Source organism: Pithys albifrons, chromosome 2, assembly GCF_047495875.1.
Source record: "Pithys albifrons albifrons isolate INPA30051 chromosome 2, PitAlb_v1, whole genome shotgun sequence".
Lineage (NCBI taxonomy): Eukaryota > Metazoa > Chordata > Aves > Passeriformes > Thamnophilidae > Pithys > Pithys albifrons.
This window is the reverse complement of record NC_092459.1, coordinates 3,816,023-3,838,554: the sequence shown is the minus strand read 5'-3', so window position 1 is coordinate 3,838,554 and position 22,532 is coordinate 3,816,023. Positions and strand designations below refer to the sequence as shown.

The following is a 22,532-nucleotide window of genomic DNA, read 5'->3' as shown; positions in this document are numbered from 1 at the left end:
ATATTGACTGAAGTCAAAGTGGGTTTAAGATAGCTGAAAGCCACGTGATTTGGAGAGAAGCTCACCAGGGATAACCAGGGCTAATGTGTCCCCAGTGTGTAATTCAGAGCCCTTGTAAGTGAAGCTCTGATTCAGATTTGTCCTCTAAGGAATCCTGTCTCTCATGCTCGAGTTCTCCAGTGACTGCAGTAGGAATGTTGGGAGATTAGCTTTGGCAAACTAAAACTGGCCTTTATGAATACTTTCCTTCCCATAAGAGAAAATAAAATATCCTCAAAACCATCACTTCTGTTAGAGTTAAAAAGAAGAAGGAAAAAAAAAGGCATTTTAAAGCATTTGAAGTGAATACAAATTTTTTATCTAAACAAAATTTCTCTGTTTCTTCTTCCTCTGAGTACTTAAAATATTTGCCCAACTTTAATTGCACTGTTTTGGTCAGGATGGAAAGAACTACATTGTACACAGGACTAGGGAATAAAATAAAACTGTCACCATGCTTTAATTAATTTACAGAAAGAGGAACTTCAGCCAGTAGGGTTGTTTGTCATCAAGTTTTCATTTGCTGTTTGTGAAACGAGTTTTCATGATTCCAGCTGGGTTTCATTCATCGCCACCGAGTCTCTGTCTGCAGATATGGTGTATGTCCTGTGGGAAGGAGGAGGTACAATGATCATTTTGTTCATACCAAGCTGGAAATTAAGTTCCTAATTATGGGAAGAGGTTCCTCCTGATCATTTTACTCACTGCACAGGCCTAGGAAAGCCAACTTGCATTCAGGATGAGAGACCAGGGGAAACCTTCAGAGGGATATCATGGAGGTTAAACACCAATCCAGCCACCAAAGATTCTCTGAAGAATACTCTGGATTTGACTTCCATTTGACTAAAACTGCAGAAGGGTTTTGGTAAACTATAAATTCAGCATCTCAGACTTTTACAGCATATATAAATGCTGTACATTCTGCAGATGGGATAAATCTGAGTGCAAGGTCCTGGAACGATCTGCTAAGACATGCTGTGGAAACTTGCTCGTTCCGAGCAACACAGAAAAAAATGCTGGAATTGGTAAGGAAATAACATGAATGATAAAATGGTCCTCATGACACTAATAAGTACATAGTGAGGGACATATATTTTAGTCTTTGAAGAAAATTACTGGAATTTTACTGTTTCACAGTCACTTATATGTGATATGGCACTTGTGGTCTTTGTATCAGTCTATGCTGATTAACATCCATCATTATCTCATTGTTCAATCACAGAAGTGAGGTACTTGTCTGGTGTAACAGAACTACAAGCACTTTTCCTCCAAATACATAATTACTGTTTTCAGGAACTCCACTCAGGTTCAGCATAAATTTTGCCTGAAAGTTTAAAGATCTTCTTATGAGATCTTATTCCACTTTGATTTGTCTTGTTTGGGGTGGAGTATTTTAATGTTATTTGTATCTACAGCGTGATTAAGGAACTCTTGTCTCTCCCTGCTGACTCTGTGGCTGAAAGGCATAGTGTTAACAGGTTAATTATATAAGGAATTAATACAATTCTCCTCCATTTATTTCACTGGCAATACAGGTCATCAACATCTTCTGGAGGAAACTCGTATGATGACATGAAAGAAAAGGAACAGGAAGACAGGGTTAGTCTAAAACCTGCTAAAACCAATGGGACTTTTTTCCAAACTATATCAGTGGAGTTGCAGCTGGATATAAAAGTAAGGACTGTCTCCTTGCTTCTCTTTATACACCTAAAGTCACTTTACAAATTCTCATTGCAAAGAAGACCCCAAATAGGTCATGGTTAAAAATAAGAAATAAAGTTCACAGAGCTGTGATTCTTGGTATATCTTAGCTTGGTACTTTTCAGACGGGCAGTTAAATGCCTCCCTGACATCTGATCCCATCAGATCTCGGAAGCTCAGCAGGGTCAGCCCCGGATTAGTACTTGGATGGGAGACCTCCTGGGAAATGCCGGGTGCTGTAGGTTCTAGTCCTGAGGACTTCACTGGCACTGTCCAAGCTCGCTCGGCCGTGGCAGATGAACCTCAGGACTGAAACGGTGGGGCCAGTTCTGCGCACGCTGAGCCTCACCTAAAATCCACTGCGCAGGCTGGAAGGGCTCACCCACGTGGGGACAGCCCTTCCCAAGTCTTCGTTCGTGAAGTTTGGCCATACATACACTTTTCAGAACATTGTGTACTTAAAGGTATCCTACTTCTCAAAGAAGAAATTACCTCGATTTCTTCAAAGAGTTCTTCGCCTTCAGTCCTCCTGACCGGCAACAGGCAAACTTACAATCGATGACCTGGTAGATGATTGGGTTGTACATGGCTGCTGACTTTGCAAGCAGTGTTGGTACCACTGAAAACTGAATGGGAACTGAATCCGGCTGTCCAAAGGCTGACCAGACGGAGACCACAGCGTACGGGATCCAGGCAAGGAGGAACCCCGCGCAGATCAACATCGCCACCTTGTGAGAGGAGGAAAGAGAGGAAGGGGTTTATCCAGCACAGTCAGGCTCTGGCAGCACAGCACAGAGCAGGGCAGAATGCAAGGGAATATGCCACTGAATGGAAAAGAAAAATGAAAACTTGTTTCAGATAAATTTACAATATGAGAAAATCTGTCACACATTTCTCTTTATCTAGTGCCTGTTTTATTTTCACCTGACACAGAGCAGTTAATGAGTCTGTCATCACAGACCTTTAAAAATGCCATAAAATCTGGCTAAAATGAGGAAACTAAATGAGATCTCAAATAATAATAATAATAATAATAATTTGACACTGGATTTAAATTATTTATGGAGGAGAGTTGTCTTGGTTTGAGATAAGCAACTGCCAACCCCCCCAAGCACAGAGAGAAAAGCCTCCCTCCTAACACCAGGGAAAGGGAGGAAAAGAGAGGGAAAAGGAAAAAAAACACTTCAAACCACATTTGTACTAAAACTACTACATATATTTTTACAGAAAGAAAGAGACAATTAGAAGAGAGTACAAATATTCACTCACACAAGTCTGCAACAACTTCTCCACCTCAACTTCTTAACGAACACACAAATTCTACTGTCCTAACTACACATTACTTAAGAAAAGACTTATTCCCCAGGGAGACAAACTCAAGCAGAAAGGAGAGACCCAGAACAACACATTTTACTTTCCTGAGATACCCTGTGAGCCAGTGGTGGGCCTGGTCCTCTCCATCCCCCCTGGGACAGCATCGTGCGTCCTCCCAAGAGGAGGCTGAGAAGCGACTGCCTTAACCACTCCCACACTGGTTCCTACTGCCCTGGAGATGATGTCATAATGTGGTATGGAATACAAAATTACTGGCTAGAAGAGGTCAGCTGTTAGCTCAGCCCAGCTCAAGTCAGCTGAGAGCTTTGGCCTAGTCCAGACTTCAGAGCCCAAATCTAGACCCACCTGGGTGAACCCATAACAAGAGTCTTTGAAAAACATAGAATTTTTCTTTTAGTTTAATATACAGGTAATAGTAGAGCTGCAAATGTTTTTGAAAATCTTGGGAAAAAGACCTTTTGAAAATTGGGAGTTTAATTGAGAGTGAGAATGCTGGCACAATGTCTAGTTTTCTTTCTCCTAAACCATATCACGGATTTGTACCCCATTACAATATGTAGAGAGTTTAAAAAAAAATTTCTAGCAAATATTTCAGTTCTGAAAAACACATTTCTGGCAAATTAGTAAAGGAATTCCTTATAATGTGAGGAAATGTAACTGTTATGGATTTGGCCAGGTGGGCCTAAATTTAGCTTTTAAAGTTCAGACTAAGACTGAAATTGTCAGCCAACTTGAGCTGGGCTGGGCTAGCTAACAACTGACTTCTTCCAGCCAATAATATTGTATTCCATACCATACCACATCATCTCAAAGGGTGTAAAAGTGTGTAGGAATGGTTTGGTCAGTTCTACCATGGCTGGAGTACAGAGAAGACGTGCCACATTTGCTCTCATCTGTCAGGCCCTGCTCCTGCTGCCGCTTCTTGCATTTTGTTTGAGTTCAGGGGAAGTAGAAATATGTTGTTATACTTTCTCTTTCTTGCAGGGTGTCTTTTAGAGTACTTATAAATTTAAAGTAATACACTTTGTATTAATTGGGGAGTGGGAAGTTATTTCTTGTTATACTATACATAACTTGTGTAAGTGTGTGTTACATTGTAGTTTTCTCTTAATTTTCTCTTTTCTGTATAAATACATGTAATTAGTTTCAGCATAAACCTGGTTTGAGGGTTTTTTTTTTCCTCTCCCTCTTCTTTTTCCCTTAGCTGGTTGGGGGGAGGAAGAACTCTTTTCACTCTCTCCTGGACAGTTGGCGTTTTGCCAGCTCAACCCAAGACAGTAACCACAAGAAAGTTTAGTATAAATATGAAATAAAAAGTGTTTGGGGCTAGAATTTGCAATTTATGTACTTACCTGAACCAGCCTGTCTGCATTCAGTCATACCTAGTATTGCCTAAGATGACATCAGGCAATAATACAATCTGAACACCTGCCATTACACCTCTGCCATTGACAGGCTATTACTGCATCCAGCCTGGGAACAGCACTTGTGCACTCATTTGGAATAAGGCAATTAGCAGGATTGGAAAAAAAAATCACCAGAAAGCACAAGGATTTGGGGATATTACATAACTTTTTCTGTAGCCTCTTTTTTTGTTGTTGTTGTCTGTCACTGAAGGAACAGTGCATGTGAGCCAAGAATCTCAAACACAGCCTGTTTGTTACAAATTGTGCTGTGGAGTCAAATAGGTCACAAGGGAAACTCATTTGCCATTCTTATATTTATCCCAATATTATGTTCCCCACTGTAAATACAAGGCAGAAGGGACAATTATTAGTGTTTCAACTCAGATCACAATGAAGTTTTACATGATCCCTCCAATGTGGCCAAAGTAAATCTACAGCCTCAAATCAAAAGTTTCCATTGTTCTTCAAAGGAAATTTGCTGAAAAAAACACAAGGAAACAGCGCCATATTGAAAGACCCTTTTGAAAGGAGGTTGTACCAGCTGTATTGCAGCACTGACCCTGCAGGTACCAGCTGAGATCCTCCAAGATGTTTAGACATAATGTTCCTTTATTGCTTTATGTTATATAACTTTCAGTTCAACTCACAAAAAATGGTAATAAAATTTGATCAGCCAAGCAAAAGTTACTGCTTGTCTCTCTCCTGGCAAGGCTTACAGAGGCTGGCAAATCTTTTACAGCTGGGGATTCTGGTTTTGTTCAATACAAGTCTCTATTTTGAGACATTTGCTGGCACAATAACCAGTAATAAGGATCATGGCTGTCACCATTGCCAGAGAAAATAAATTTAATCAGAAAGGGAAAAGAGGATATGGTCTGAGATGCAAAATTAATCTCAGCACTTCAGTGTTTTTTTTATCAGCAGCTCAGGAATGAACCTAAATGATAAATTATTTGCATGAAAACAATTGCAAGGTCACAGGACTGATTTTAGTTTATAAGTTCATTAACAGAGGAATGTAAACTATCTGAAAGCTTTATTTCCCTCAAAATCTGCTCTTTATCTGCTTTCTGTTATAATTTCTGTGCACCTCAAACTCCTTGAATTTATCTTTACAACTGTTTCTGAACAATGAGGATGCTTTATGGTGGGAAACAGGGCCACAGGGAGATGATATGACTTGTAAGGTCGCAAAGGAAAGCTACCGCAGGGTTCAGAGTGAATCCTGATCTCAGGGACTTGAGTGCCCTAATCACAGAATTATCTTCCCACTCCTGTTTTCCCTCAGTAACAAAGGAGAAAGCTACAGGAACACATTCAGAGCATCATATTATTGTCTCCAAACCTGCTTCTGTGACCCAACAAAGCAAAGTGAGGTCAATGTTCCTACCTACCTTGGTCAGCTTCATTTCAAGTACGTGGCTGTTCTGAATTCTGGTATCGTAGTGAGCGACCTCTTTGTTGGACGATTTGACTTTTAAAATTATTTTGACATAGGAAAACACAATTACTGCAGTTGGGAGCAGGAGGCAGAAGAAAAGAATGCTCAGAACAAAAGCCTGTCCAGCCACAGAGGCCTGTGCCAGCCACCAGTCCAGAGTGCAGGAGGTTCCAAAGGGCTCGGGGGCATAGCTCCCCACCCCAGCGAAGGGCACTGTAGCCCAGAATGTAGCATAGGCCCAGATAACTGCCAGACAGATAAATGCATGATGTCTCTTAAGCCACGTACCTGCAAGATAATTCAAGAGTTACAAGCTCTTGTCCAGATGTATTTGGCACAATTGAACACAATATGTCACATGGAAGAGTTCAAGGCCAGGCTGGTCATAATTTTGAGCAATCTGGTCTAGTGGGAGCTGTCCCTGCTGGGGGATGGAACTAGGTGTCTTTAAGGTCCCTTCCAAACCAAATCATTCTGTGGTTCTATGATTCTATGAAGTACAAGTTTGCTCAGCTGTTTGACAACAACTCTGTAGTGTTCACCTTGACTCCTTCCAGCTATTCATAAGTGACCCTAAGCAAGTCCCTCCGGCTTATGTTGTGCCTCATGAAGACACACTCCACTTGTAGGCTCCAGCAGACTTTATTTCAGATCTTTGCTTTAAGTTGTGATGATTTGCAACTGAGAAGGTCCAAACTAAAGCAATACAACCAACCAGCTCAGCATCAGTTGTGGGAATCTTGTATAGTAATTTTGGAAATTGCTTTGTTGTCTCTAACAGTGTATTCATAGTGTGTTGTCAGGTTGAGGTCATAGAGGTTGAACCCACATGAAGGACTAAATCTTTAATTTAGCTTGTCAATTACTCATTATGAAGGTTCACCCACAGCAACTGTTAAATGCAACTCACATTATTTCTTCTTCTTTATGTCATATATTACCTGGCTCAAATTCAATCTCAGGACACTTCTCAACATAAATCATTAACCCAAGTGACTGAAAAATAAGGCTTTACAGGGGGAATAAGATATCCAAGACTTATTTTTACCTTGTCATTCATTTCCAGTACAGCAAATCCTGTCATAAGTATCCATTATAGGTGTTTTCATGTATCCTTGCCCATTTTTTAAATTAATGCTGATTTTATTAAATGCATGCCTGGAGCTGTGGAATGGAATATCGCCTTTCTGCTCATCTTGCACACAGCTCTAATTCATCTAAAAAAGCTTCAGTTTACAAGCTTTCCATCATCACATATGTTCAACAGGTTGGACTGGGATAGGACTAACAAGTTAATATCTGTGGTTTATTCAGAAACTCAAAATATGATGCAATGCTCCTTCTGGTTTGGAAGCTCCAACTTGTTTGCAGTCCCTGACTCACAGGGGACTTTTCACTCATTTCACACTAACATTAATGAGCTTTCTTTCAGAATTACTTAGAAAAAAACCAAAGCAAAGAAACAACTGTAATTTGAATGTGACCAGTGTCCTTTCTCAGTTGATTTTATGTTTGCAGGTCACTGGAAGGAAAATGAACACTTCCTAACAAGTCATGTAGTCATGTATGAGGGCTGAGAAACATAAAGGCGATTTGTTGTGTTCAGGAGTGGAAAAAAAAGGCAACAATAGTTTGAGCATTAAAAGAACACCATTATTTTCACAACCATTGTCAAATCTTAGCAACCTAGTGCCAAAATTTGTAGGTACAGAATCAGGTACCCCAGGTTCCTGATGACTGGTTGAGGCACTATACATCTAATTTAACCACCGAGATGATGACAAATATATTTATTACTCTCTATCATTTTGTAGGGACAACCAAGATCAGTGCTCTTGAGAATAAAGGTTTTGAAGCATGCTTTCCCTTGGGAACTAAGATGTCATTCTAAATACCAGAGTTGGTGACATGAATGCCATTGGGCATGAAATACTTAAGCTCACCAAGTCTCTGAAAAATAGTCAATGATTTGGGTTGTCACTGAATTATTTTCATAAGACTTCTATTGAAAGAGCTGAAATTCCACTTAATGTGAAGGGTATATGTAAAACTCAGCTAAGGAGACCTACCCTGCACTCCCATTTAAGGAAAAAGTATGGACCTACCAAGATCAATGGACATGCCAGGGTCTATGATAGCACATCTGAGCTCAGCACCACAGCTTCTAACTGCTTACACACACACAGGCTTGTTTATACTTCCTAGCTGCAAATATTCCTTATAACTTAATGTTGGATGATTGATATTCTATATCATTATAAACAATTCTGTTTTCTGTCCCCCCAGTCACATGGGCAAGATGTTTCTTACATGTAAGATCACCTTGACTATTCCCTATATTTTGATGGGAATTTAGTCTTTTCCAAAGCAAGAAGAACTTCTTTTCTAAACTGTGACAATATCTTTTAAGCGGAAAGAATGAAGCACATAATATATCATATTCAAGAGATATAAGACATTGATGGATATGGTGCTAACAGCTTTTATTGCTAAATTCATTTCATCCTCTCGGGTTCCATCTCCATTATTAGAGAGATGATATCACATTATGACTTACTGTCCATCCAAATCTGATAGATGTTTTAAATAGCTTGCCACATATCTTAAAATTTAGGCATCTAATAGGGAATACTTCTATGTGTTGGTCCAAAAGACTTCCATCTGTTAATGTTAATAGGCCTCCATAGACCCAAAGTGATTTATCTATGAGGAATTACAAAACCTCATGGCTTAAGCAGACAGCAGAGGGACAACAGTGAAGGTGTTATGTCCAACAAAACAAATTCAACTGGGATTACTTGGATCATAAAAATGTGTTAATCTTATCTATGTATCCCTCTCTATAGTTAAGAAAAACATTCTGGAGAGCTTAGGTATATTTTCAGTGTAGTGAACTCTAGCACTTAAAGTGGTTTCTCTATAGCCATAGATAAAATAGCTATCTCTGTGTGTAGATATATAGTTGTCTTACCATAGGACAAGTGGCAGATTTTTAGGTACCTGTCCAGGCTGACAGCTGTCATGGTAATGAGGCTCCCACAGCCAAAGAAGAAACCAGCCCATCCATACCAGCGGCAGCCTATCCATCCAAACATCCAGCGGTGAGAAAAGAAGGAAATGATACTGAAGGGTTTGCCTACAACTTCAAAGAGGAGAAGAGAATGCCAGTCAGCTGATAAAATCCATCATTGATAAAGCCACCCTTCTTCACAGAGGCAAAACTCCTGTGCACAGAACTAATACAAACATGGAGAGAGGGCTTAGGGCACAGTAGTGGTGATTACTTGAAGCTGAAGGAGTGTAAATTTAGATGAGATATTAGGAAGAAAATCTTTACTGTGAGGCTGGTGAGGCACTGGAACAGGTTACACACACAAGTTGTGGATGCTCCATCCCTGGAAGTGTTTAAGGTCAGGTTGGAAGAGGCTTGGAGCAACCTGGTCTAGTAAGGGTGTTACTACCCATGTTGGGGGTTCGGAACCAGATTATCTTTAAGGCGCCTTCCAACCCAAATCATTCTATGATTCTATGACTTATGTGTCCTCCATCCACAGGACTAAGCTTAAGACAGCTATAGCTACATCCCATAGCACCAAAGCTGTGGTAGGATAAGCCAAGCCTGCAAAATGGCTGGAAATAGGTGCTTTACTATAGACCACAGAAACTAGAAAGAAACCAATATTCCAGTATCGAACATGAGCAAGCTCTTCCTATTATGAAAACTTTAGAGTCAGTGTTAAATCTACATGCAAAACACATGTCAGTATTTGAACAGTACAGGTGATGGTCAAATCAGGGCTTGAAACAGGCACAGATCTAGTCTACATCCCTATTGATTGTCAGTTGAGTGTCTTGAACCACAAGATAAAGAAACTTGTCTTCAAAAAGAACTTTTGCAAGCCTGTCAGAGCCCAACACTAGGATACATGGTGAAGTGTTACAGGAGAAGGAAAGATGCTGCTGTGACTGAGCTGCAGAAGTAGTTTCAGCTCCTGTCCATGGCACACATCATCCAGGTGCCTCTCAAAAAGTCACCTGGCCACAGATATCAAAACCTTCTAAGCTTCCCCCAAAAGCTGGGAAATATAGAATATTTTTGATGCTCTGTCATAGTAGCACTTTAGTTTATTTCTCCATTTGTAAAGTGAGTGGTGTATTATGGAAGAAGTGCAGTTGGGTCAGATGTTGTTCCATTCTCACTTTAAATCAGATTTACATTATTTATACTCTTCGTAAGTATTGCAAAAAGTAGAAGGTTTGAAAATTGCCATTTTTTATTTGGAAATCACCACCACCTCCTAATTATTAGTATTTTATATTTTTTTGATCAAAATCAGGACAAAGAAAAAATCCAATGTTAATGGAACGGAAAGCTCAAAAATTTATAATCTAGGAACATCAGCATGTTTTCCACATCTTTCATTTCTACTTACTAGCCCAACCTGAAATGCTCCCAGGTCTGAAGAAATCAACTGCAACATTCAAACAACATTAAATATTGAACTCCATGTTCCTGTGACTGTATTCCTTCCTGCACAGGGTGGCCAGAGCTCCTCAAGGATTTGAAAACATCTCAGCTGCCCTGGGCTATTTTCCCTGTCTGAACCACAGCATCTGTAACACCATAGCAGCTCAGTGAATTGGTTATAAAGAGGGCAAAAGTGGTCTTGCAAACTCTAATTCCCACGAGGTGACATACTCAAGGACCTTGGAGTACTAATTGACAGGAAGCTCAACAGGAGCCAACAGTGTGCCCAGGTGGCCAAGAAGGCCAATGGGATCCTGGCCTGTATCAAAAATAGCGTGACCAGCAGGCCCAGGGCAGTGACCCTTCCCCTGTACTCTGCGTTGGTGAGGCCACACCTTGAGTGTTGTGTTCAGTTCTGGGCCCCTCAGTTCAGAAAGGATATTGAGGTGCTGGAGCGAGTCCAGAGAAGAGCAACAAGGCTGGTGAAGGGACTGGAGCACAAGTGCTGTGGGGAGAGGCTGAGGGAGCTGGGCTTGTTTAGCCTGGAGAAGAGGAGGCTCAGAGGTGACCTCAGCACTGTCTAGAACTACCTGAAGGGAAGTTCTGGCCAGGTGGGGGCTGGTCTCTTCTCCCAGGCACTCAGCAATAGGACAAGGGGGCACGATGGGCTCAAGCTCTGCCAGGGGAAATTTAAGTTGGATATCAGAAAAAAATTCTTTCCAGAGAGAGTGCTCAGGCATTGGAATGGGCTGCCCAGAGAGGTGGTGGATTCACCATCCCTAGAGATTTTTAAACGCAGATTGAACGTGGCGCTGAGTGCCATGATCTGGTAAAGGGACTGGAGTTGGACCAAGGGTTGGACTCGATGATCTTGGAGGTCTTTTCCAACCCAATCGATTCTATGATTCTATAAACGTCTCCATTTTGTTGAAGTGATCTGTAGGAAATATTTTGAGTTGTTCCCCAAATTATTTAATTTCACATCAAACTGATTCAAAACTAAGCATTCTGTTTTCACTATTATCAGCAAAGTAAAACATTTCTACCAAAACCAAATCTTTCATAAAAGGGCCTTTGCTCCATCTCCTATACCAAAAACATCATGATTGAAAATCCATCAAAAACAGATTTATTTTTAAACAAGGTATTTTCCTTTAGCCTAAGCCTGTAAGGAAATTTCTGCCTGAGCCCTAAAGGTTGTGCTCAGGTCAATGTATGATGTTCTTTTCTCTGAGCAGAATAAATGCACTTTTAATTTTTCCAGCAAAAGCTGATCTCAGTGATTAAGATTTCAAGAAAAACATTAAATATGGCATGGGCTAGGATATATGTTAACAGTCAGCAACTTTACTCATGTAAATGATTGCCTGCTTTAAAGGCAATTTACACAAAATCAAATTTCTCTTCAGCAGTAGGACTTGGAGTGGCTCAGAGCGTGATGTCAGTGCAAAATGAGCCTGATGCAACTTTGAACAAGGGACTGGTGCCACCCTGTGGAAATCCACAGGAAGCAGGACCTTGGCAGAACTTTTTTTCTAGAACAAGGTGTCAAGGTAAGTGTGAGAAATATGAATATTGTGGGAAAAGCTATCCCATCTTTACTCCAACCGGTCCAGCAGAATGAACATATCACATTTCTCATGTGAACAGCTGCCATTATGAAAAAAAAAATAGAGAAGGGAAAAAAAACATGCAAGGTTGTGCCAACCACACTTATTTTTAACTCTAAAGCTTAAACATACAAATAGATTGAGATTCCCCACAGCAGAAAGCAAGGTGACTGAGTGGTATGTTGGTGACAGAGCTTAACAGAGAACCTACCAGCCCTCAAGTCAAGAAGGCTCCCAAATAAGCTGTAATTTGCAGCATGGTTGGGACATATAGTTTATATGGTTAAATTCACAGAATCATAGAATGGTTTGGGCAAGAGTTCTTAAAGCTCATGTAGTTCCAGTTCCACTGTCATGGACAGGGACACCTCACACTGTCCCAGGTTGCTCTAAGCCCTGTCCAACCTGGCCTTGAACACTTCAGGGATGGGGCAGCCACAGATTCTATGGGCAACATTCAAAACATATAGGTAGGGAAATTCCCCTGAAACACTCCTTCTCATTGGAGTGACTATCAAGAGTCAAACATGAACCTTGTAACATAAGACACAGAGAAAGGTACAGAGAAAATGAGAGTATTACAAAAGAGGAAAAACCCAGTCTGTTTTTCTTTCCTTAACTTCTGAGTGTTTCAAGATGGAAATAGCATCTTCATGGCAGAAATGCCAAAGAAATCATTGGAATTTTTCCATGTGGTAGCAGCAATATTTATACTGATGTCTTTCTTCTACTGAACTTGCATTTCCTTCAGAAATCCATGTTTGATCATCAAACTGCCTGGGATTTGCAGGGGTGAGCAGCGTCTTGGCTTTGTGCTGTGAGAGCACAACAAGCACCAGCCTGGGGAGACCTGGGCCATAATTTTATACTGTTCAGTGCTATTTGGGGCATTTGGATGAGGGAAAATGCAGAGACGAGACAGAGACGAGGGCAGGGCTCCCAGTGTGTACAGCACACAGGGGACAGATGACTTTGGGAGCATGGGAATATATTGCCATTTATATTGCACAGGGGAGATCCCCATCCCATGATCAACTGGGTCTTTATACCCATTGGATTGTCTGTCATCCAAAATATCCTTTTCTGAAGGACATCCAGTGCTTCCCTCTATTTGCATGAAGCCATGACCAGCTGAGTGAGAGACTCCTGTGAAGAACCAAAACAATATCCAGAGCCTCTTGACTCTGCAACTCTGTATAAACCTTTCCAAAGCTTCCTCCTCCCATATCAGGAAATCCAGACTGTGGGGATGAAATAAAAATCCTCCCCATTGGCTGCTGTTGCTCTTACTCTACAGATTGAAACAAATGCTTATTTTTCTGATCCAGGGATAAAGGAGGGTGGTCACTGGAGAAAAAACTATTAGCTTTGGTAGGCTGATGGCCACTGGCATTCTCCACTTATTTGGCCCAATGCATTCCTGAGGCACTTGGATCCCTTGTATTGTATCCTAGAGCAAGAAAATATAATTTTCTGTGCCCGTAATACTGAGCTATTTTGTGGTTGCTGTGCCAGGGTGCACATGGAAACTGTCTTTGGAGACCTGCCTGGTTCTGGTATCAGGTGTTTCACCTGACTAATTAAATCAACCCTATTTTTAACTCTGTACTGTTCATTTCTTCCCATCAAATCGTTGAGGAATGTTGTTTTCCATCCTTCCCTGTTATTTATGTGCAAATAAAAGATCAGAAATATCAGTAGCAAAAGGCGTTTGGGAATCTCATGACTTTCAGAGGAATGTCTCTTGCTGCTGCCAGAAAGAATGGTGGGATAGGAAAAACGAGTGAAAACAAAGACATGAAATTACCTGAAATGCCCAGATCACATACTGCTAAATTAACAGTCATTATCTCAGCAGGTCTCAACTTCTTTTTTCGCTTCAAGGACATAAAAATAACATACCCATTTCCCAGAGTTGAAAGGATCCCTATAATAATGAAAAACAGAATAACAATCAAATCAGAAGCTTCTTCAAAAACAGCAATATCCCATCTTCCTGGTGAATTTCCATGATATTTTCAGCCTGAACCAGTGGTCCTATGCTGGACATTTTACTCTAAAACATGATCATCTCATTGTCATTATGCAGCTCATAAAGACATTGACTGCAGACACCTCCCTCCCACAGCAAATGTTATTTTCCCCTCTGCAGCAAAGCATTGCCTTCACCATCTGAGTCCACACAACTATTGACTGAATGCTCACAACAGAAGTCCTATAATTCCTCTGTCGTCATCAACCCCTTTTTTTTCTTACCAACATTTATACAGCCACAAGAATGATATTCAGCTCTCTGCAATTACAAGGACTCCCATCTGACCAACCTTAATTTTATAAAATATTGTAATAAGAAGTTGAAGGATAAATTTCTAATGTATGTATGGCCAAACTTCGTGAACGAAGATTTGGGCAGGGCTGTCCCCACGTGGGTGTGCCCTTCCAGCCTGCGCAGTGGATTTTAGGTGAGGCTCAGTGTGCGCAGAACTGGCCCCACCGTTTCAGTCCTGAGGTTCATCTGCCACGGCCGAGCGAGCTTGGACAGTGCCAGTGAAGTCCTCAGGACTAGAACCTACAGCACCCGGCATTTCCCAGGAGGTCTCCCATCCAAGTACTAATCCGGGGCTGACCCTGCTGAGCTTCCGAGATCTGACGGGATCGGATGGCAGGGAGGCATTTAACTGCCCCTAAATTTCTAATACAATGCAAATTAAGACATTAATATAAAATCTGAAATTTTACAATAAAATTTATTTCTGTCATGATGTTGTAGTTTGGGATTATTATGTAAATTCTCTCCCCTGCCACTTAACTGCCCAGGACAGCGGTTAACAAAAGAAGTAGTTAACTGTTGATGGCTGGGGTGGGGGCAGGTTTGTCTCTTTTGGTTTCTTTTTTTTTTGGATTTCTCGGGAGTCTTGGCTCGGCAGAACGGGGGAGTGGGGGCTCGAAGGAGGCAGGCTGCCCTGCTGGTTACTGCTGGGGTTTTTTTTCCTGGCTGTCTTGCCGCTGCCCACCTCGGACTACTTTTCGTGCCGCGCTGCTGTTGCTACCTGCCTTGGATTTGCTGCTGGTTGCTCGTACCTTTCGGCTTCTTGGACGGGGAACACAGGGGGAAGAGACTGAGTCCATCTGAAAGCTCACTGCTCGTTTGTCTCGCTGGAGAGGGACTGAAACTCACTCTGCAGCCAGCGGGCTGTGACAAGGACACTTAAGTATAACCTTTTCTCCCGGAGAAAAAAACCTGCTGGGTTTTGTTGTTGTTTTGTTTCTTTTGGTTTGTTTTTTTTTTCCTCTCTTGTGGTGTTGGGGAAGTGGATTGTACTAGTCTGTTTACATATATATATATATATATCAGTTATCCTTCTTGTATTAAAATTCCTTTTCTTAAATTTGATAAAGAGTGGTGTGATTATTGTGGAGGAGGCCCCTCCCCTGCTTGTGGGTAAAACATTTTGGTTTTTTCGCCTCAAACCGAGACACATGAGAAAGAAAAAATAATAAAATAAATCTGATTAATCTGATTTTAACTTCCAGGTGGAATTCAGTGCATGAGCAGGGATACTTTTCTTCTTGGCTGACATCTTTTTTTTCCGTATCACAACCCAAGGACCTGCAGGGAATCACACTACAAGTGGCTAATCAGCCGTGGAATTAATCACACTTGTACCAAAATTTGTAGGGTTTCCAGTGCCCTTAAAGAAAAATGATTCTTCACTAACTCACATTTAAAAGAGTTTAAGCTCAGAGTGAGAGTTTTGTTGTGGAAACAGAACAGCACACACAACATCCCTCTCATGAGGCAAGAGTCACACCCAAAGATGGAAAAGCCAAAGGGGCCTTGGCCCATAGAGCCTCACACCGGAGCAGAGGAGACAAGTAAAAAGGAGGGAGACACAGAGGAAAAAAGTGAAGAGCAAAGAGAAGTAGAAACCTCAGTCTCCTGCCCCACCTTTGTCTTTCCAAAGGGGTCTGCAATGGCAATGAGGGAGATTTCGGACAGAAGTTCAGCCTGGGAAAGGGAGAGGAAAGGTGTTTGGTGTTTTCCTTTAAGTATTTTATGCTTGTCATCTTTGTTTCTCCTTACATAAATAATAATTAAATGTTAAGTTTAGGGAGTTGGAAGTTTGGGGATTGGAACTAGATGATCTTTAAAGTCCCTTCCAACCCTAAATATTCTATAATTCTGATTCTAAATTAATCTATCCTCAGTGAGCCTGTTTGCCACTGCAGTACCTGGGGATGGTTCTCCTTGTCTTTAACTCCCCTGGCTTCATCTCCACTGTTTTTTCTCTGCCTATTTCCTCCCTGTCCCACTGTGAGGGTTGTCCTGAATGCTTGGCTACCACCTGACACCAACTCACCACACTACCACAAAAAGGTCATAAATAACCCAACTTTCCTCTGTTGATGAGGCAGCAAAGTCACTCTGTGATGCCTTCCTACTCACAGCTCTGCTGGGGCAAACTCAGCCATATCCTTTATTTCCAACAGACCCCAGCAGCTGCCCAGCCTCCCAGCAATGCTGCCCTCTCCAAATACTGTATCTCTGAGTACCACATAATTCTCATCAGACTATTCTGTCAGGCCAGACCTCAGGAATTGAAGCTAAGTCATTAAATGGGTATTTAATTATTTAGTAATGAACTTGGTAATTCAGTAATTAATAGTCCAGTATTTAAATGGGTATTTAGTTCTTTGCTTTGGCCCATCAAGGGTGTCACATCCCCACAAAATCAAGAAACCCAACCTGGGAACATGCATGAGGCAGAGAAAAAATTGGTTCCCAGGGGCTAAAACCAGACTATTTACCAAGTGACTGTGGAGACAAAAGTTTCACCAAACTCAGGAGAAAAATACCTTGATTTTGAATTTTTTGGTAGTAAATGCAACACTGATTGGACACTTTTCTTATTTTTATATTGACAGTATTGCTTTCTATATTATTTTTTTAAAGGCAGGACAGAAGCTGGCTTACTATTGATCTTAGGTTTTCACAGTAAATTTAATTTCCCTTTGCTGAATTAAATTTAAAGAACAACCTACTCCTATGGCTCTGCAAATTTAATCTGAATTGGAAGCAGACGGAGTTATTCATATGAATTATTTTTTTCCTCACAGCTAAGTCAATGAATCCCAATGTTGCAAGAATTTTTTATACATTTTAATCCTTTTCTCTCTTAATGCCATTTATCTCTCCAGTGATATTTAGGATAACTAGGACCAGCATCCAGTTTGAAATACCTTTTGAAAGCACTTGACATTTTCCTGAAACTTCTTCAACTGACTGGCAGTCAAGAGAGATGTCTCCATCAGCCAAACCTCTAAAGCAATACTTCATTATTAATATCAATGTTCCAGAGAGCCTCAGCCCACTGACCCCCTAATCCTGCACCTGGAAGGGGTCCAGTGGTAACTTCTGTTGTCTTTAGAATCATAGAATCATAGAATCGATTGGGTTGGAAAAGACCTCCAAGATCATCGAGTCCAACCCTTGGTCCAACTCTAGTCCATTTACTAGATCATGGCACTCAGGTCTATGCCTGAATCTGACAATAGCTTAGATGAATTCTCTTTTAATTCTTCAGTGATCAAAACTTTATAATCTCCTTAATGCTCCATTTCCCCTTCTATTAAATGACTTTCCCAGCAGTTAACTGGAGCACTTGCTGGTGTAATCTCCAGTTCTGGTAGGTTGGAACCATGGAAAAAAGACTCTTCAGATACAAAATAAAGGGTCTTTTCCAGGACCAAACAGCTCTGGGAACAACTGCCCATGGCACTGTAGCACTGTGACATATCAGCAAACAAAGAGCCAAGGATGTGATAGCTAAAGTGGCATCTGCAGAGTAAGAGCCAGGCTGAGGCACACAACCCACAGCAAGAGAGGAAAGTGTTTAAAAGTACTAAACTGAAGGAAAAAGCTTCCATTTCTCCAATCTGACAGCAGCACTAAACCACTAGAGAAAATAAAAAAATAAAAAAAAGATAGTTGAGGATTTTGTTTTCAATTAAGCTGTTTCATAACACGCTGAGGAAGTGTGCAGCAACACTTTGCAAATCAATAGTTACTTGCCACAGGGTTTCAAAGGAGCTGCCAGCCAGCGGGTCCCCGCTCAGTAGTTTGTCACCCTGCCTGGCCATGCAGCAAAGCAATCAAGACAGTGATGAAAAAGCTGGTGGGGGAAATGACAAAGTAAAAAGAATTGGATCCCTTAAACCACTTGCATGGTTTCATTATTTTTTTTCTAGACAAAAAAACCCTACATGTGGAAATCAGCTAGTCAGGAAAAAAGATCATGCACTCACATAGAATTTACCCCTGATTGGTCAAGACCCCTGATTTTCTTCAAGGACGAAAGAAAAAAAAATTAAACTCATTTGCAAAAAAATGAGTTTAAACTCAAGTGCAAAAAGATGCATGATAGAAGTCCTGGCTTCCCATCTCTTCACCTGCCTCTCCCTGCCTTCATAATGCCCACACAAACCATCCTTATGAGGGGCCACAAGTTCTTGGAAGGGATCTGGAAAGGAGTAGGGAATGCAGTTCAGTGCTGCCACTGAACTGAACTGAAGTGACGGGTTCAGTCTGAACCACAAGTTATAATAAAAACCCACATATGTAGAATCAATAAGGTTGGAAAAGATCTCCAAGATTATTAGCCCAACCTTGGACTATTTTTTTCCTTTTTTAAAAGAAAGATGTGTTTAAAGGCTACTTTACCCCATCTATTCACAAACAGAGAAGACCTGACATTGGTCCTTCCACCACTTTTCTTTAATTTCCTCTCTTAGTGGCTAAAAGCCATAAGGTGCAGTTGTGCTTTAGTGTCAAGAAAACTTACACTCTCCTTCACACAAACCCCTACAAAAGGGAGAAAAAGAGACAGGAGAGTGGAGGGTTCTGCACTTCTCTTGGCCTCTGACCACTTAATATGCACTACTGTGTGATATAAAATGTCTAAAACATTGCTGTGCTGGTCTTGAAATTATGAAACCAGTTGCTGAAATGGCTGAGGTCACAATGAACCAGCAGCTGCACTATGTGTCCTTAAAAACAGTGCAATGATTGCTAAAGTGAATTAAAAATATCTGCAGAATCAGTGGTGTGTTATTCTACAGTTCCTAGTCCAAGGAAGATGCAAATGCAGCATTTACGTGCATATGTGAAGACTATAATTGGCTCTAATGAGAGCTGCTACTGGAGTGTGTAATGACCATAAAGGTAAAGTAACTAACCAAGTAAAATGCAATGCAAAACAAACACATTAAGAAGTTAAACACAGAGCTAAATGTAGGATATGATGTGTAAAGCTACACATGTTACAGCAGAGCTGTGGCTTTAACTTCCTTGGCTTGAGCTACTGGAGGCAATGAGTCCACCACGAGCTGTCTGATGTCCAACCCACAACATCAGGAAGGTGGGAATCTTGCTGGTAAGTCCAATATAAAAGTCATTCAGACCTTTCTGAATTATAATTTCAGTCTCTTCACATTGCTTATGGAAGTCAGTGACTTTATCATTGGCTTTTGGCTTTTCACTGGAAATTTTTGATTCCTGATCCTTGCCTTAATTTGATTATATACATCTTTCTCAAGATGTTTCACATCTGACAAGGGTTGGTGGTTTTTTGTTGTTTTGTTTTGTTTTTTAAACAGAATAAATCTACACTAAATACAGAGAACATAACAAGGCAACACAGTGTATATTGGAAGGATTCATTGCAGCCACTCAGACATATTTCCTGGGATTAAAGCTAAATTTGCTTAACCAAGTGAATAAAGACCCAAAGTGGGGGCTGTTTTGAACAGTTCAGGGAAGACACCTGCCTGCAGAGCAGCAGAAAAAATATATATGTGAAAAGTGAGGATACAGTGCATGAATACCAAGAACAGCACTGAGACAGCTTCACCTGCCACCTCTGCTACTCTGAATTGTTTTTTCAGTAAAGTCATAAACAGGACAGAAATGAGAAATAAGCACAAGACATAAGTAGAAGATAAATTATAACTTTCATACCTTCACTACAGAAAAAACTAGATTACTTAGATCAGTCAGAGGAAATGCAGTAAGAGAGAGTAGAAGGGAGGGATGTAAAGTAGTGAATGAGAAACACAAATGTAGGACTGACAGACAGACCTTTGTATTTTGTGCAGAACTAACTGAACAAGAGAATGAATCAAAACTGAAATTAATGTCAAGGAATCACTGTGCACTGTGTTCAGCCTGGTGTTCAGCTTTTGGCATCTGGAGCCCAGATTGGCATAGTACAGTTTTATGATCTTAGCTCGGTTTTAGGAGAAAATCACTGCTGAGCTGTGAGAAACTTCGTGAACTAAAGCCATAATACATAAAGAAACATGAAATACATAAGGAAGAATAGAATAGAATAGAATAGAATAGAATAGAATAGAATAGAATAGAATAGAATAGAATAGAATAGAATAGAATAGAATAGAATAGAATAGAATATTCTGAGTTGGAAAGTACTCACATGGATCATCAAAGTCCACCTCCTGGCACTGCTCAGGACAACCTCAACAACCACACCATGTGCCTGAGAACATTGTTCAAACACTTTTTGAGCTCTGTCAGGTTTGGTGTCGTGACCACTCCCCTGGGGAGCTTGTTCAGTGCCCAACCACCCTCTGGGTGAAGAACCTTTTCCTAATACCCAACCTCAGCCTCCCCTGACACAGTTTCATGCCATTCCCTCAACTGTTGAGACAGGTATTGATACAAAAAACATACCTCTGCCCTCTGCCATAAAGCAAAGAAGGTAAATTATCAAGAAGAATGACCAATTTATCCCAAGAAGCAACAGAGCCCAACATTCTTCCTGCTGAATGATCACTCCTTGGCATATGAATCCTTAAGGAAGAAATCAGTCTCAGCTATCATCTGTGTGCACTAACCAATAGGTAATTGTATTTATTCTGCTTGCAAAGTCACTTTGAACATGGCAAAATACCACAGCACAAAAGGATGGGGAGGATGCTAGGCAGAAAATATTGTTCAATATAATGTGCAAATGAGGACAGATAGTGCCAGCAGCTGAGCAAGGTTCAAATGAGCATGTCTCAGGATGTTCTCATGCACAGGCACATGAGAGATGTTTTGGAAACAGACTATAAAACCCACATGGCATAGGGAGAAAACCCAGTTCTGCTCAGAGATGATTAAATGCAAGGTAGTAACCTATCAGTAGGGGAAAAAAATTGATCATTTATTCACTGTTTGCTGGAAGGTCCATGGCTAGTCGCTTTTTGCTACCTGGAGCTGCACTGCCTGTTGACACTAACTGTTGACACCCTATTTCTAACACATTTTCTCCTCTCCCTCCCAGATTCTTCTTTCTACTGTAAAGAAATATTTAATTACACATCTAATGCACAGCAGTTTCTGCCTCCTTTGTGAGAGCTGCAAGCAGGCAGGCATATTTCAAAGACCAATTATAAAATCCTTACCAATTACAGTCAAATAAAAGCCAGCTATGATGTCAGCTTCTCTAGAAAGCTTTGATGCAAAAGGGTCTTCCTTCTGAAGATAGTGTGGGACATATTCTTCCTGGGAGGAAGTGTTGTGATCTGATGCCATCCCACTCATGTCCAGTTAAGTGCCTGAAAAACAAAAGGAGTCTGCAGTAGTTCACATCTGCTGTTGGAAAATGCAAAGGTATTTTTGTTCAGACATTAGTGCATCTTCCCATCTTCATTTCTGCTCTGCCATTTTCCAGGGCATTCAAGGATCCAACTCAAAATTGCATAAAGCATCCTGCCATGATTTATTTCAAGACTTCATCCAAAAATATCATTACTCACATGGAAACACAGTATAAAAATGACATTAAGCTATTAGAGAATGACCAAAGGAGGGCCATGAGGATGGTATAGGGTCTCAAGAGAAAGCCATATGAGGAGCAGCTGAGGTCACTTGGGCTGTTCAGCCTGGACAAGAGGAGATTGAAGAGAGATCTCATTGCAGTTACAACTTCCTTGTGAGGGGAAGAGGGGAGGCAGGCACTGATCTCTTCTCTGTGGTGACCAGTGACAGGACTCAAGGGAATGGCCTTGAATTGTGTCAGGGGAGGTTTAGTTTGGATATCAGGGAAAGGTTCTTCACCCAGAGGGTGGTTGGGCACAGGAACAGGCTCCTCAGGGCAGTGGTAACTGGACCAAGCCTGACAGAATTCAAGAACCATTTGGACAACATTCTCAGGCACATGGTGTGACTCTTGGAGTGTCCTGTGCAGGGACAGGAGTTGGCCTCAGTGATCCTGACGTGTCCCCTTAACTCGGCATATTCTGTCATTCTGTGAGTCTGTGACACTCCTCAGACTGATCCATCTGAGCAGCATCCAGGTGCCACCGTATTGTGGCTTTCAAGCCAGGGCTTTGGAAGGGCCTTCCCTGACTATCTTAAGGATCTTCATATTTCCAGCTTGATCTAAGAGTCATCCAAGACTGAGAATACAAACAAAATAAGAAGGTAATTGTTTGTGCCTGGTTCTCTTCGTTGCTCAATGTGTTTGATG

The 22,532-nt window shown here is 41.1% G+C and overlaps 1 protein-coding gene across 1 annotated transcript; it reads right to left on the bottom strand.

Annotated features, from left to right (window-relative positions):
- Positions 1-581: 581 nt before the first annotated feature.
- LOC139668243 (opsin-5-like) lies at positions 582-21,771 on the bottom strand. Its single transcript, XM_071547768.1, is given in 7 exon segments — positions 582-645; positions 2,233-2,468; positions 5,876-6,210; positions 8,894-9,064; positions 13,808-13,927; positions 21,466-21,696; positions 21,699-21,771. Coding segments are annotated over 7 exon segments (1,230 nt in total).
- Positions 21,772-22,532: the final 761 nt, after the last annotated feature.